This window comes from Dasypus novemcinctus, chromosome 4 (genome assembly GCF_030445035.2).
Source record: "Dasypus novemcinctus isolate mDasNov1 chromosome 4, mDasNov1.1.hap2, whole genome shotgun sequence".
Classification (NCBI taxonomy): Eukaryota; Metazoa; Chordata; class Mammalia; order Cingulata; family Dasypodidae; genus Dasypus; species Dasypus novemcinctus.
In genome coordinates, this window is record NC_080676.1 from 132,471,419 (window position 1) to 132,485,853 (window position 14,435).

The window sequence follows — 14,435 nt, forward strand, 5'->3', positions numbered from 1 at the left end:
CCGAGTTCCACAGGTAGCTCAACTGAAGCCCCAACCTTACTCCTACATTCAAGCATCATTGAAACCAATCATGTTACTGCACCATTATCACACTCATCCATTGCCCAATGACCCCATTCCATCCTATCATAGATTTTTTCATATTGAGCATCACCTCACCATCCTCTACTTCCTTTCTGTCTCCTGAACCTATTTTCCAGACTCTATCTCTGTGAGTATACTCAGTTTGCTTAAGTCATATCAGTGAGGTCATGTATTTGTCCTTCAGTGATTGGCTTACTTTACTCAAGGCCTTCAAGATTCATCCATGTCATCTCCTTTGTTAATACTGCATTCCTTCTTACAGCTGAGTAGCATTCCATTGTATTTATATATCACATTTGTTTATCCATTTATCTGTTGATGGACCTTTGGGTTGCTTCCAGCTTTTGATAGTAGTGAATAATGTCTCTTCGAACATTGGTGTGCATGTATCTGTTCATGTCCTTGCTTTCAATTCTTCTGGGTATATACCTAGCAGTGGAATTTCTGGATCATATGGCAGTTCTATGTTTAGCTTTCTGAGGAACCACCGAACTGTCCTCCACAATGGCTGCACCATTCTACATTCCCACCAGCAATGGATAAGCATTCCCATTCCTCCACATCCCCTCCAACATATGTAGTCCTATATATTTTTTAATAACCACCAGGCTAATGGGTATAAGATGATATCTCATTGTAGTTTTGATTTGCTTTTCCCTAATAGCTAGTGATGTTTAGCATCTTTTCATGTGCTTTTTAGCCATTTGTATTTCCTCTTTGGCGAAGTGTCTATTCAAATCCCTGTCCATCTTTTAAACAGGTTGTCTTTTTATTTTAGAGATGTAGGTTTCTTTATATATGCTGGATATTTGGCCCTTATCAGATAAATCGTTGCCAAATATTTTCTTCCATTTAGTAAGCTGCGATTTCACTTCCTTGATAAACTCCTTAGAAGCACAATCATTTTTAATTTGAGGAGGTTCCATTTACTTATTTTATCTTTCATTGCTCGTGCTTTGGGTGTAAAGTTTTTATTTTTTTATTTTTTGGATGTAAAGTTTATGAAAACCATTTCCTGCTACAATATCTCATAGGTGGTTCCCTACATTATCTTTTAGGAGCTTTATGGTCTTGTTTCTTATATTTACGTCTTTGATCCATTGAGTTAATTTTTATATAGGGCATGATCCTATATAAAATGGGGATCCTTTTCATTCTTTTGGATATGGTATCTAGTTCTCCAAACACCATTTGTTGAAGAGGCCATTCTGTCCCAGTTGAGTGAGTTTGGTAGCCTTGTTGAATATTGGTTGATTGTATATATGAGGCTCTCTATCAGAACTCTTGTTTGGTTCTCTTGGTCAGTATGTCTGTCCTTGTGCCAATACCATGCAGTTTTGACCACTGTAGTTTTTAGTATGCTTTAAGTCATGTAGCATAATTCACCCAGTTTTGTTTTTCTTTTTCAAAATGTTGTTTTTGCTATTCGAGGCCCATTGCCCACCCCAATAAATTTCATAATTACCTTTTCCAGTTCAGTAAAAAAGTGCTGTTGTAATTTTTATTGGGATTACATTAAATATGTAATAAATAAATTTGGGTAGGACAGACATCTTAATAATGTTTAGTCTTCCAGTCCATGAACATGGAATATTCTTCCATTTGTTTAGGTCTTCTTTGATTTCCTTTAACAATATTGTATAGTTTTCTGTGTACAAGGACTTTATGTCTTTAGTTATGTTTATTCCTAGGTATTTAATTCTTTTAGTTGCTACTATAAATGTAATTTTTTTCTTGTTTTCCTCTACAGATTGCTCATTATTAGTGTACAGAAATGCTACTGATTTTTGCGTATTGATTTTATATCCTGCAACTGTACTGAACTTATTTACCAACTCTAGAAGCTTTGTTGTTGACTTCTTGGAGCTTTCTATGTAGGGGATCATGTCATCTGCAAATAGTGAAATTTCTACTTCTTCCTTTTCAGTTTGGATGTCTTTTATATCTTCTTCTTGCCTAAGTGCTTGAGCAAGTACTTCTAACACAATTTTAAAATAAGAGTGGTGACAGTGGGCACTCTTGTCTTGTTCCAGATGTTAGAGGGAAAGCTTCTAGCATTTCACCATTGAATATGATGTTAGCTGTGGTTTTTTAACATATACCCTTTATCATGTGGAGGAAGTTTGCCTGTATTCCTGTCTTTTGAAGTGTTTTTATCAAGAAAGGATGCTGTATTTTGTCAGATACTTTTTCTGCACCAATAGAGATGACCACATGATTTTTTTCTTTCGATCTGTTAATGTGGTGTATTACATTGATTGATATTCTATTGTTGAACCCACTTGGTCATGGTATTTAATTTGTTTGATGTCTTGTTGAATATAATTAGCAAGCATTTAGTTCAGGATTTTAGCTTCCAGGTTCATTATGGAAATTGGTCTGTAGTTTTCTTTACTTGTGCTGTCTTTTTGTGGCTTTGGTATTACGGTGATACTGGTATCATAGAATGAGTTAGAAAATATTCCTCCATTTCTGTTTCTTGGAAGAGTTTAAGCAGGATTGGTGTTTGTGCTTTTCAGAATGATTGGTAGAATTCACCTGTGAAGCCATATGTTCTTGGGCTCTTCTTAGGTAGAAAGTTTTTGATGACTGATTTAATCTCATTACTTGTGATTGGTCTGTTGAGTTCTTCAGTTTCTTCAGTGTAGGTTGCTTGCGTTTTTACAGATTTGTCTATATCATCTAAGTTATCCATCTTGTTGGGATACAATTTTTCAAATTATCCTCTTATGATACATTTTATTTCTTTGGGGACAGTGGTGATATCTTTTTCTTTTTCTTATTTTATGTATTTGCATCTTCCCTCTTTTTGTTAGTCTATCTCAGAGTTTGTCGATTTTATCAGTCTTCTCTAAGAACCAGGTTTTAGTTTTATAAATTTCTTTCTAGTGTTTTCTTATTTTCAATTTCATTTAGTTCTGTTCTTTGTTATTTCCTCCTTTCTACTTGCTTTGGGATTAGTAGTTCTTTTTCTAGTTCCTCCCAGTGTGCAGTTAGGTGTTTGATTTTAGCTCTTCTTTTATAATATAGGCATTTTATGGCTATAAATTTCCCTCTCAGCAGTCCTTTTTTTTTTATTTAAAGATTTATTTATTTTCCCTCCCTTCCCTCATTATCTCTCCTCTAGGATTCACCGGGATTCAATCCTGGAGACTCCTGATGTGGAGAGAGATTCCCTGTAAATTGTGCCACCTCAGTTCTTGGTTTCTGTTGCACATCACCTTTACTCTCCCTTTGTCTCTCTTTTTGTTGCATCATCATCCTGCTGTGTGTTCACTTCTGTGGACACTGGCTAACCACACAGGCACTCATACGCGCACCGGCTCACTGTGTGTGCACCCTTTCTCTTCTCCTTTTTCACCAGGAGGCCCCACAGATTGAACCCAGGTCCTCCCATATGGTATGTGGAAGCTCTCTTTAGCCCCATCTGCTTCCATCAGCAGTGCTTTTGCTGCATCGCATGGGTTTTGATATATTGTATTCTAATTTTTATTCGTTTTGAAATAGTTATACTGATTTCTTTTGCAATTTCCTCCTTGACCACTGATTGTCTAAGAATGTATTGTTTAACTTACATATTCGTGCCTATTCTAGTTCTCTGCCCCTTACTGATTTCCAGTTTCATTCCATTGTGATCAGAGAAATTACTTTGTATAATTTCAATCTTTCTGAATTAATTGATTTGTTCTGTGGCCTACCTTTCGGTCTGTCCTGGAAAATAATCCATGTGTGCTCAAGAAGAATGTATATCTTACTGTATTTGGGTGTAATGTTCTATTTATTTCTATTAGGTCTAGATCCTCTAATGCATTATTTAAGGTCTCTGTTTCTTTATTGACCTTATTTTGAGATGTTCTGTCTATTGTTGATAATGGTGTATTAAAGTCCCTCATTGTAATTATAGGGGCATCTATTTCTCCACTTAGATTTTCCAGTGTTTGCTTCATGTATTTTGAGATTCCCTAGTTAGGTGAATAAATGTTTATGATTTTTCTTTCTCTTGATAGAAGACCCCCTCTTTTTCTTTTACAATGGTTTGGCATTTAAAGCCTATTTTGTCCAATAATAGTATATCTACTCCTGCCCTTTTTTGGTTATTGTATGCATGTAAAATTGTTTTTGAACCATTCACTTGCAACCTCCCTGTATCCCTGGGTCTAAGTTCAGTTTCTTATAGACAGCATAAGATGGGTCATATTTCCTTATCCATTCTGCCAGTCTCTGTCTTTTGATTGGAGGGTTTAATCTATTAGCATTCAAAGTTATTACTTATATTAGTTTTATTTTCTTTAGTTTCATATAAGTCATTTTGTTTTTATTTATCTTTTTAGTTATTCTTACTAATAATCATCTTTTCCCCTCTCCTTTAACCCTTTCTCTTCTGTTTTTTCCTTTCTGCCTGCAGAACTCCTTTTAGTATTTCTTGAAGGGCAGGTTCGTTGTTGACAGACTCTCTTAATTTCTCTTTATCAGTTAGTATTTTGAATTCTCCCTCATTTTTGAATGCCAGCTTTGCTGGATACAGAATCCTTGGTTGACAGTTATTTTTTTCTTTTTCTTTTAGGACCTTGACTATGTCCTACCACTGCCTCCTCACCTCCATGGACTTAGATGAGAAATTAGCATATAATCTTATCAGATTTCCCTTGTATATGCTGGATCTCTTTTTTCTTGCTGCTTTCAGTATTCTCTCTCTCTTAAGCATTTGATGTTTTTTTATAATTATACATTTTGGGTAGGCCTATTAGAATTTATGCTGTTTGGAGTGTTCTGAGCTTCCTGGACACTTCCGTCCATGTCGCTCAAGAGTTGGAAATTTTTAGTCATTATTTCCTCTCTCCTTATGTCCCCTTACCCTTTTCTTCTCCCTCTGAGATGCATATAATGCATATGTTTGTTTCATATTGTCATTCAGTTCTCTGATTCCCTGCTGAATTTTTTTCTATGTCTTTTCTATTACCTGTCTGATTTCTGTTCAAATTTGATGTTATGTGCTTCCAGCATATTTTTGATTTCTTCAGCCATTCTTTACCATTATATCCGTTATTTTTTTATGTTTATGATTTCTTCACTCTGTCCCCCTGGTGTCTTCTTAATATCCTTTATCTCTTCTTTCACTTCATTAAGTTGATTTATGATATTTATTTGGACATCCTTGATTAGTTTTTCCATGTTCTGAATCTCCTCCTGTTTTTTAGTTTGTTCATTAGATTGGACCATGTCTGTCTGTTTCGTGATGTGGCTTGTAATTTTTTGTTGATGTCTAGGCATCTGTTTATCTCAGTGGGCCTACTGAGATGATTATCTTCTCTTTCTACTCTAGGGTTTTATTTTGTTTTGTTTTAAGGCTCCTTTTTAACAGTTCATTCCACTTATTCTGTATCCTTCTAGTTGTCTGTTTTTCTTTGAAAAAATATTAAGACTATAGAAAAGAAAAGATGAGAAAAAGTATAGTACTAATAATTCTTAAAAGATAGAAAAGGATCTGTTAAAGAGCTAGGAAAATAAATGAGTAAAAACAGTGAAAATTGGTTAAAAATTGCAGAGGAATAAGAATAAAACAAGTGGAATTTTAAAAAAAAGAAAAAAATAGAATAAAAGAGTGGGAAATGAGAGAAGAAAGGGAAAAAAAAAAATCCGGAAATGAAGACCAAACAAGAAAACGTGGAATGAAAGAAAATCAGTGGAAAAGGGAAAAATGAAAGAAAAACAAGAAATAGACTAAGGAGAAAAAAATAACAATATGATAAAATAGGAAATAAAGAATAAACAAGCAAACAACCCAGGCAAAACATGCTTTCCTCTCAGGCCCTAGGAGCCATCTCAGGCTGCCAGTGCTCATCAATCAACCAGCCTGTCCTCTGCAAGTGAAGTATCCGGTTTTAGCAAATAAAGTAAAGAATAAAAATTAAAATATTAAAATTTTTAAAAAGTGAAAAATAACAGATTGAAAAACCTAAAACCCAAAAAATAAAACCTCCATCTATAAGTTCCCTGTTCTATGCTGCCAGCTGGGTGCCTGACAACCCAGTGGATTACTCTCTGGATTCCTTCTCTTAGAAAGTACTGGGAACTGAACCAAGGACCTAGTAGATGTGAGAAAGGCATTTCTACACTGAGCTACACCTAGCCACACCCACTCCACAGGTTTTGGAGGCTTCTGAAAACTTATCTGGCTCTCCCTGCTCCTGTTCCCTCAGGTGAGGTGAGCTTCTAACAGTTTGTGATATCACTCCTGCCTTCCTTCTCTCTGTCTTAGCCTACTTTCTAGCTGACCTAGTTCTGCTTTCTCTGGTGGAGGTTAGGTATAACAGCCTGCCTGATTCAATCCTCCCTCTTCCCTCCCCTCTCCCTGGGGCTCCTTCAGTGCTGATTGAGTTCTCTTTTGAGATTCAAAGAGGCACCAGCTGGCCAAATTCACTGAAGAGAACCCCTTTTCTACCCTCCACCAGACCCTCTTCATCTGGGGAGGAGAATTATCTTTCCCCACCCAGGTAGCTGCAGTGAGCCAGGGATTTTTACCAAGGCTATTCATCTTGAGGGTGGGGTATATGTGCTTTTCTAAGCCACAGGGGTGAGTAACTCACAGTTTTAATTTGACCTCTTTGTTTCTCTGTTCCTCCCCCTCCTGGATGATGCACAGCACTCTCCTGGTCTGCAGATCCCCAAAGCAGCTCCCTTGGAAAGATTTTTGCCATTTCTCCATTGTTTTTGTGAGAATTGAGTCCTGTCTACCCACTTCAATGCCATCTACCCAGAAGTCCACATTTTACTGTAATGCCCAGTCTTAAGATCCTATGTATTTGTAGGTGAGTAGGTCATAATAGGCTTCTTTCAGGATTGTTACACTGTTCTAAAATATCCTAAAAAAAGAAGCAACTTTATGGAGTATTAACCATTCTGATTATAGTGAAGCTACAAATAATAAACTTCCATACTTAAAATATAAAGTCCCATCTTTTCAGTTAAGGACTAATAGTCCCAACTCAACCAACCTTTCTAGTATTAAATTCTGTTTTTCTTCAGGGGTTGCAGACTCAAATGCCTTAGTAGAGCTTCCCATCTGGTTTCCAAATGTCCCAATATACTGAATCTTTCAACTATTAGAGATGCCTGGAGGGAGGGGGTTGGGGTAGCTGGAGCCCTTGAGTGTGATCATTCTAGCCACAGGCAGCTTTATCTTTTCCACCAGAGTAAGGTACAAGTATTTTTTGTGTTTGTCATGATGCAAAGGCAGGACTGATACTATCAATGTATGTGGCAGGCCATGTGTAAGGCAGTAGGTAGTGTTAGGGATGGGAGCAAGCAAGAAAGTGAATATTCTATCTAAAGGGATTTACTGCTACTCCATTCTGGCTTTAACACCATGGTTATTGCTATATAGGAATCATGTGGCCAGTCTACTGATTTTTTTTTCCCAAGGAAAGGAATGAAGAAAGCCATCTCCTGATCTTTATGTCTTGCCAGTTACTCAAAATTTTTTTGTCATGGTTATTTCTGTTTTGTTGAACATTTATATCTGGTAACATGACATAGATAGTAATTCTCATACTTTTTAATCTCAGGATCCCTTTACACTCTTACAAATTAATGATGTCAAAGACGTTTTTGTTTATATGAATAACTTTGATCAATGTTAGATATATAAGAAACAAGAAAGTTTTAAAATATTATTTCAAATTAAGATAGTCCATTCCATATTATATAAATAACTTTTTTTGTGGGAAAAAGTATATTTTTATGAACATAATAAATTAAGAGTACATTATTTTACATTGTTGCAAATCTCTAATATTTGCTGTAATAGAAGACAGTTGGAGTTTCAGATATGCTTCTGCCTTCATTCTGTTGGGATGCATTGTTTTGGTTAAAGTACGTCAGTCAGGCTTAACTCATATATATAGTTAGAAAAGGTAGGAATACTTTATTTGTTCAGATAATAATATCTTTCTTAATACTATATCAGAATTTGATGACTGATAATTTCTTAAAGATTAGTTGCAATGTGGAATCCAAATCCACATGTTTTATCTTTTCTAATTGTTACATTAAAATCCATTGGTCTGTCTTGCTCATTGATTAGATATTTTGCCCTTGAGTGATTTTATAACATTGTAAATTGTTTATTTGGAAAATATTTTATTCCAACTATTGAAACAGTTTCCACAATATAAAAAATTGTATTAGTAGCATAATTATTCTCATCAGAATAGCTGTTAAGTGTTGAGAACACATCAAGTTCATGGTAGAGGAAACGTTTTCCAAAGTTCTGATTTTTGCTTTAAAGCTGGAAATTAATCATTAACAACCAAGTGGCAGGGTGAGTGTTAATTTTTGAGAAATGTCTTCCAACCACTTAATTCTGAACAACTGTAGTTCATGGTTTATCAGTTGTTTCAAATAAAAATGGTGTTCTATGAAATAAAGCAACTAGTTCAACTTTCGTCTCAAATCTTGTACCAGTGTTTTTTTCTTTAGGAAACTACAAGCTGTGAATATACAGAGAAGTAGTTTATGCATACTTCCTATTGTATCACAAAAGAATTAAAAGAACATGTAAATCAAGATTTGAAATTTAATCACATTGATTTTTGCTTTTTCATCAAAGGCATGTGAAAGTTTTGCTTTGATTTTTAACAGTCTGTGTGCGTATTTGTGTAAAACAGTGCTGTGAAGTCTCATAAGCGTGGTGCTTCTGCCTTAATGTGTGCTAAGATGCAACAGTTTTGCATCATTGCATATGTGACCTCAGGCACATAGTATCTTAATATTACTATCTCACCCACTCACAAAGGTAAAATAGTAAAATATGTTTCTTTCCTCTTATCACATTGTTTTGTAACCTGTTACCTCTCCCCTACTTGACAATATGCCATGGTCGCTATCATTGTTTAAATGATAATGGGAGTATTTCTTATTGACATCTTATGGATTAAGAATGTTGACCAATGTGTAGTAGAGGATTGGCTTAATAAAAAGTTTTATGGAAGGTGGTAATAGTTTTTTGGCTTTTATTCTTTAGAAAAAGAAGAGTGAATAATTGTTGCATCAAGGCTGTTTTCTTTTGTTGGAAGAGAAACAATTAGTTAATTTATTTGTAAATTCCTTTGTATTTACCTGAAATGAAAATCTTATTGTAAATTAAAAGGCCTACCTGCATATTAAACAATATTAAACAATTCAGATGGTGCAGAAATGTTTAAAATAGGGAAAGATCCTTATGTTCTTACAACTGTCTTCAGCAAAATTAACCACTGTTAACAGTTTGGCATATTATTGCAGATTTTTTAAAAAGTATATATAAGCATATTCTACGGTTAGTTTCTGAAACAATTTTTGAGGGCTCGGTTGTTAATTATTACAATTTGATAAGTAATGTTTAAGTGGTAGTATGGGCAAATTGTAATGTTAATGTCCTTGAAAATATAGTTGCTAAAACTGATGAGGACCTTAATTGCCTTTATTTGGGTTAATTTCAGGAAACATAGGTATAAATATTTAATTGTGTTGATTTTAATTGTTGTTGGTAAGGAAAATGTTCATAACAGTCTTCCTAATTAACTTATAATCAGAGACCTCAGAGTAAATCTTGAAATTCTTCTGCATTCACAAATTTTTGTGGTCTTTCATCATTTGTAACAAATGTGTCAGAACCAACGTAAGATGTTGGTGGTGGGGTGATGTATGGGAATCCTGTATGTTATGCATGATTGTTATATTAACTCACAACTTCTCAAATAAAAAACAAAATTTTAAAAAATTATGCTCTTTTTGGTTTAGGTATATTTTAAAGAAAAAAATTATGAAGTATAGCCAAGTTAAAATTTGTTTTCATTATCTTTTAGATAGGCTTTTATTATAAAGGAAGAGTTAAGTTGGCATTGACTTTTATTTAATAGTGTAAATTGAGTATAAAATTTTCTGGATAAGAATTACTTTTCATTTTGTTTGACTTTTAATTTTGAGAAAGATAGTTTTGCTTTTCAGATGTCATTGATCTCACTGGAGATGATAAAGATGATCTTCAGAGGGCAATTGCCTTGAGTTTGGCGGAATCAAACAGGGCATTCAGGGAGACTGGAATAACTGATGAGGAGCAAGCCATTAGCAGGTAAAAATAATTTAAATAAAGAAGATATATAAGTAGTATAATAGAAATAATAATTGGCCTTAGTTAATTTTAAGAGGCAATAAGATAAACTTTATTACTCTAAACAAACTATTAATATAATTCTGTGTTGTTTTTATATGTTATGTAACCAAAAATTTCATATTCTAGTTGTGGTTGTGAACAAAGCTTTACTTTTAGAATTTTGAGAGCGGCGTTTTTTTTTAAAAATTATGAATTTTTAAAAGATAATTTAGATTACATAAATGTAAATGTGGCCTTTTTGGATACACTGACCAATTTCAGCTTCTAGGGTTGACATGTTTTCTGTAAAGGGTCAAAAGTAAATATTTTAAGCTTTCAAGGGCCATATTTGCTTTGTTGGAACTACTCAACCTTGTTCTTGTAGTGCAAAAATCAATGCACATGATTGTGTGTTCCATTAAAACTTGATTTACAACAGCAGGCTGCCAGCTGGATTTGGCCCTGGGTTGTAGTTTGCCAGCTCCCAATCTATGGTATGTTCATAGGGTGTTTTTTTTTATTTTTAGAAATACACAGGATTATTTATTTTATAACCTAAACTTCTCAGTTCAAAACAGTTTGAACCATTTATGGATCAAATAGATGAATTTAGTTCCATCACTAAACAATGTTAATTTAAAACAAATACTTTAAATTTAAAAAAAAATATCTTTTAAATATCTACTTGGCAACAGTGGTAACTCCGTTTTACTGAAGAAGTTTCTCTTAAGAGGTTAAGTGACTTTCCAAAGGTGCGCAGATAAGATGGATCTTACTGCTCTAGTGCTCTTTTCACCATAACACAATTGGTTGGTAACAGAGTGTACCAGCTTTCTCAGGTAATACTCTTTGGCACAATATCAAAATAAACTGTGATTACTATATGGGAGGAGATACCTCAGAAAGCTACGTTTAGCAACAGCACATAATTTTTCGTTTTTAATAATACCTTTTTATATCTCTAAATGTTACTTAGAAATTGCTTTGTATAAGACATAATTATATTTGGATGAGAAGATTTAATTAAAATCCATTGTCTCCCTTTTAATTGTGACTGATATCATTTAATGCCAGTGATTTTAATGAAAACCAAAAATATATATAGTTTTTCTTTGGATGTTTTTTTTCTTTACTGTATTTTTAAAGAAACTTTAGATTACATAAATGTTACATCAAAAATATAGGGGATTCCCCTATATCCTACCCCTTTTCCCTCTCTCACTTTCCCCCATTAACAACATCTTTCATTAGCATGGTGCATATGTTAAAATTGTTGAACATATATTGAAGCATTGCTTTTAAGCATGGTCTGTGGTTTACATTATGGTTTACACTTTGCACCACACAATTTTATAGGTTTTGAGAAAATATATAATAGCTTGTATGTGTCATTACAATATCATGCAGAACAATTCCAGTGTCCCCAAAATGCCCCATGTTATACCTGTTCTTCCTTTTCCCTCCCCTCAGTACCTCTGGTGACCACTGTCTTTAGAACAATGTTACAAGTTTTTTATTACTAGAATAATAATGTCTACTTAGTCCATAATTGCATTCCCATTTTATATTTGTTTTCTTTGAGCATTTTGATTAGGCTTATTTTGTGAAGGATGGAGAAATTATCTAAACTAGGTTTTGGCTTTTTTAAAAGGAGAGTGAAATAAATAATTTTCTTGACTAATTATGTAACTTGACAATGTTATACTTTGATGACAAATGTTTCAAAAATGAAATAAATCAGTTGGATTTCATTGTAAAAAAGAATGGTGATGATGTGAAAAAGTATAAAATAGACCATATGATATGAAATGATAAAATTTTATTTTAAAAAGTATATACATATTTCTGTTTATATGAATTTATAATGGCATAAAAATAGAAAAAAGTCTATGTAGCTTATATACCAAATTAGTTTCTATAGTTCCGTTTTGTGTGTTCTCATTTTCTGGAAACAACATGTGCTAATTTGATAATAAAAAGTAAAATTTATTTCAAAGTTAAAGATTAAAACTATTTCTAATCGATATTGAGTTAAATGCATCTGTATTGTTTGGGATACTAACATTTGCCCAGATTGAAAAGAAAAATCTCTATAGAAAATATTCTGTTTCATTCTTGGTCTTTTAATTTTTAATGTACTCTTAAGTAGTAAATATTTAAATAAGTATTTTTATCATACATAACATTAGAGAGATTCGGCATCCTATAGTGTGCCATAAAATTTTATGTAAAATTAAATCTGTGTGTATATTTCCAAAATGTGCAGTTGATAAGAACATACATATATAATATTATACCAGAAAAAAGAATGTGAAAATAACTAGCTAAAAATTTGGCAGAGTTATATTGTTCCTATCAGTTTTGTTAAGGTTTAAGACTCTAAATTCAAGAGAAACAGTTGTATTTTTAAGGAAAAATTTATGTATCTTCTCTAAAAATAAAAGCAGCTATTTATTTATTTACCTAATTTATATAGCAAAATTTTGCCAAATAAAGCCCTAGAATCTTTTGACAGTGATTATATTTCAATAGACATACTTTTATAGGAATTCACACATTTAAGCTATTAAGTTATTGGGTATAATTAGATTAGATAAAGCCTTTTTTTTATTTTTTAAAGATTTTTTTTTAATTTATTTCTCTCCCCTCCCCTTCCCCCCCCACCAGTTGTCTGTTCTCTGTGTCCATTCGCTGTGTGTTCTTCTGTGACCCCTTTTATCCTTATCAGTGGCACCGGGAATCTGTGTTTCTTTTTGTTGTGTCATCTTGATGTGTCAGCTCTCCGTGTGTGCGGTGCCATTCCTGGGCAGGCTGCACTTTCTTTCGCTCTGGGCAGCTCTCCTTACGGCTCGTCTTATGGGGCGCTCTCCTTGCACGTGGGGCTCCCCTACACGGGGACACCCCTGCGTGGCACGGCACTCCTTGCGCGCATCAGCACTGCGCATGGGCCAGCTCCACACGGGTCAAGGAGGCCCGGGGTTTGAACCGCAGACCTCCCATGTGGTGTGCGGACGCACTGTCTATTGGGCCAAGTCCATTTCCCAACCTGTCTTTTTTTATTTTACAAACCTCACATTGTTTAGGCACTGTCTTCGTTTGCCACAGGGCTGCCAATGCTAAGTAACAGAAATGTGTTGGCTTTTATAAAGTGAGTTTATTTTGGATAAAAGCTTACAGTTCCAAGACCCTGAAATGTCCAAATCAAGACACTGCCAGAGATGCTTTCTCACCAAAGTCAGCTACTGTTGATTCTGAGCTCCAGTCACATGGTAAAGATGGCCTCTATTCTCTGCTGAGGTCTCTGCCTTCCACTCCAGAATCTACCATCTCCCAGAGCTCTGCTGTGGGCAGCCATGGATAGGACTTATCTCTTACCAGAACTCCTCCCTCAGTCTCAGCTATTCCACTTTCTTCCCTGAGTAGGCTGTGAACTATCAGGCATGTGGCAGGGCTCATATCCTGAACCTTGAGCTGAATCTTGAGCTGCAAGGTGGGCCCAGCCCTTGATGGTTCTCTTTCCATGCCTCTGTGCTCTGCTGGTTCAGGACTTCAGAACCTCTCTCAGCCCTTTGGGTTTTTCTTTTCCTGCAGTCCTCTCTTTCACATGGCAGGATCACATGCCTGCTTCCTTTTCCTCCCTCTCTCTCTCTCTCTCTCTCCCTGTGTCTCAGTTTATATTAGACCCAGCAAGAGGGTAGAACCCAGGCTGGCTCACACCTCATTGACATGGTCCAGTCAAAAGTGTCTCACATGCACAGGAATGGATTAGTTAAGAAACAATGTCTTTCATTTTGGGATTCATAAAAGAATTTGAAACTGCCATAGTCACCCATACATTTCATGGTAAAATTTCTTAGAATATTTTGAATTATACTTCTTAATATGATTAATCTTTAGTGTCAGGATTAGATGTATGTATTAAAATTATTTCTTTGTTGTAATTGCTTAGGGAGCAAGTGTAGCGTGGATAACTGAAATGTGCTAATAAATTTAATTGTGACTGGTTTGTGTTTATGGCATATTTCTTTTGAAAATGGCTTGCCTCATGTGGTGTCTTTGAACTAGCAGGATAGGTAAGTTTAGGTTCTAGCTAAAAAGAGCACACCTTTGAGTGTTTTAAGAAATATAATTGATTAGGTTATTTCCTCGTGAAAACACGTTGGACTTGAAATGTTTTAAAATCTTCTTAAAACTATGAAAGAATTGTTGAGACAGTATA

At 34.6% G+C, this 14,435-nt stretch overlaps 1 protein-coding gene across 6 annotated transcripts in view; it reads left to right on the top strand.

Moving 5' to 3' along the window:
* USP25 (ubiquitin specific peptidase 25) overlaps nt 1–14,435 on the top strand; it is a 164,568-nt gene that overhangs the window by 35,111 nt on the left and 115,022 nt on the right. For all 6 annotated transcript variants that reach the window (XM_012526815.4, XM_004462644.4, XM_012526814.4 and 3 more), the window contains one exon: nt 10,072–10,195. In XM_012526815.4, the coding sequence (XP_012382269.1) occupies nt 10,072–10,195 (124 nt within the window). The remainder of the gene's footprint in view (nt 1–10,071; nt 10,196–14,435) is intronic.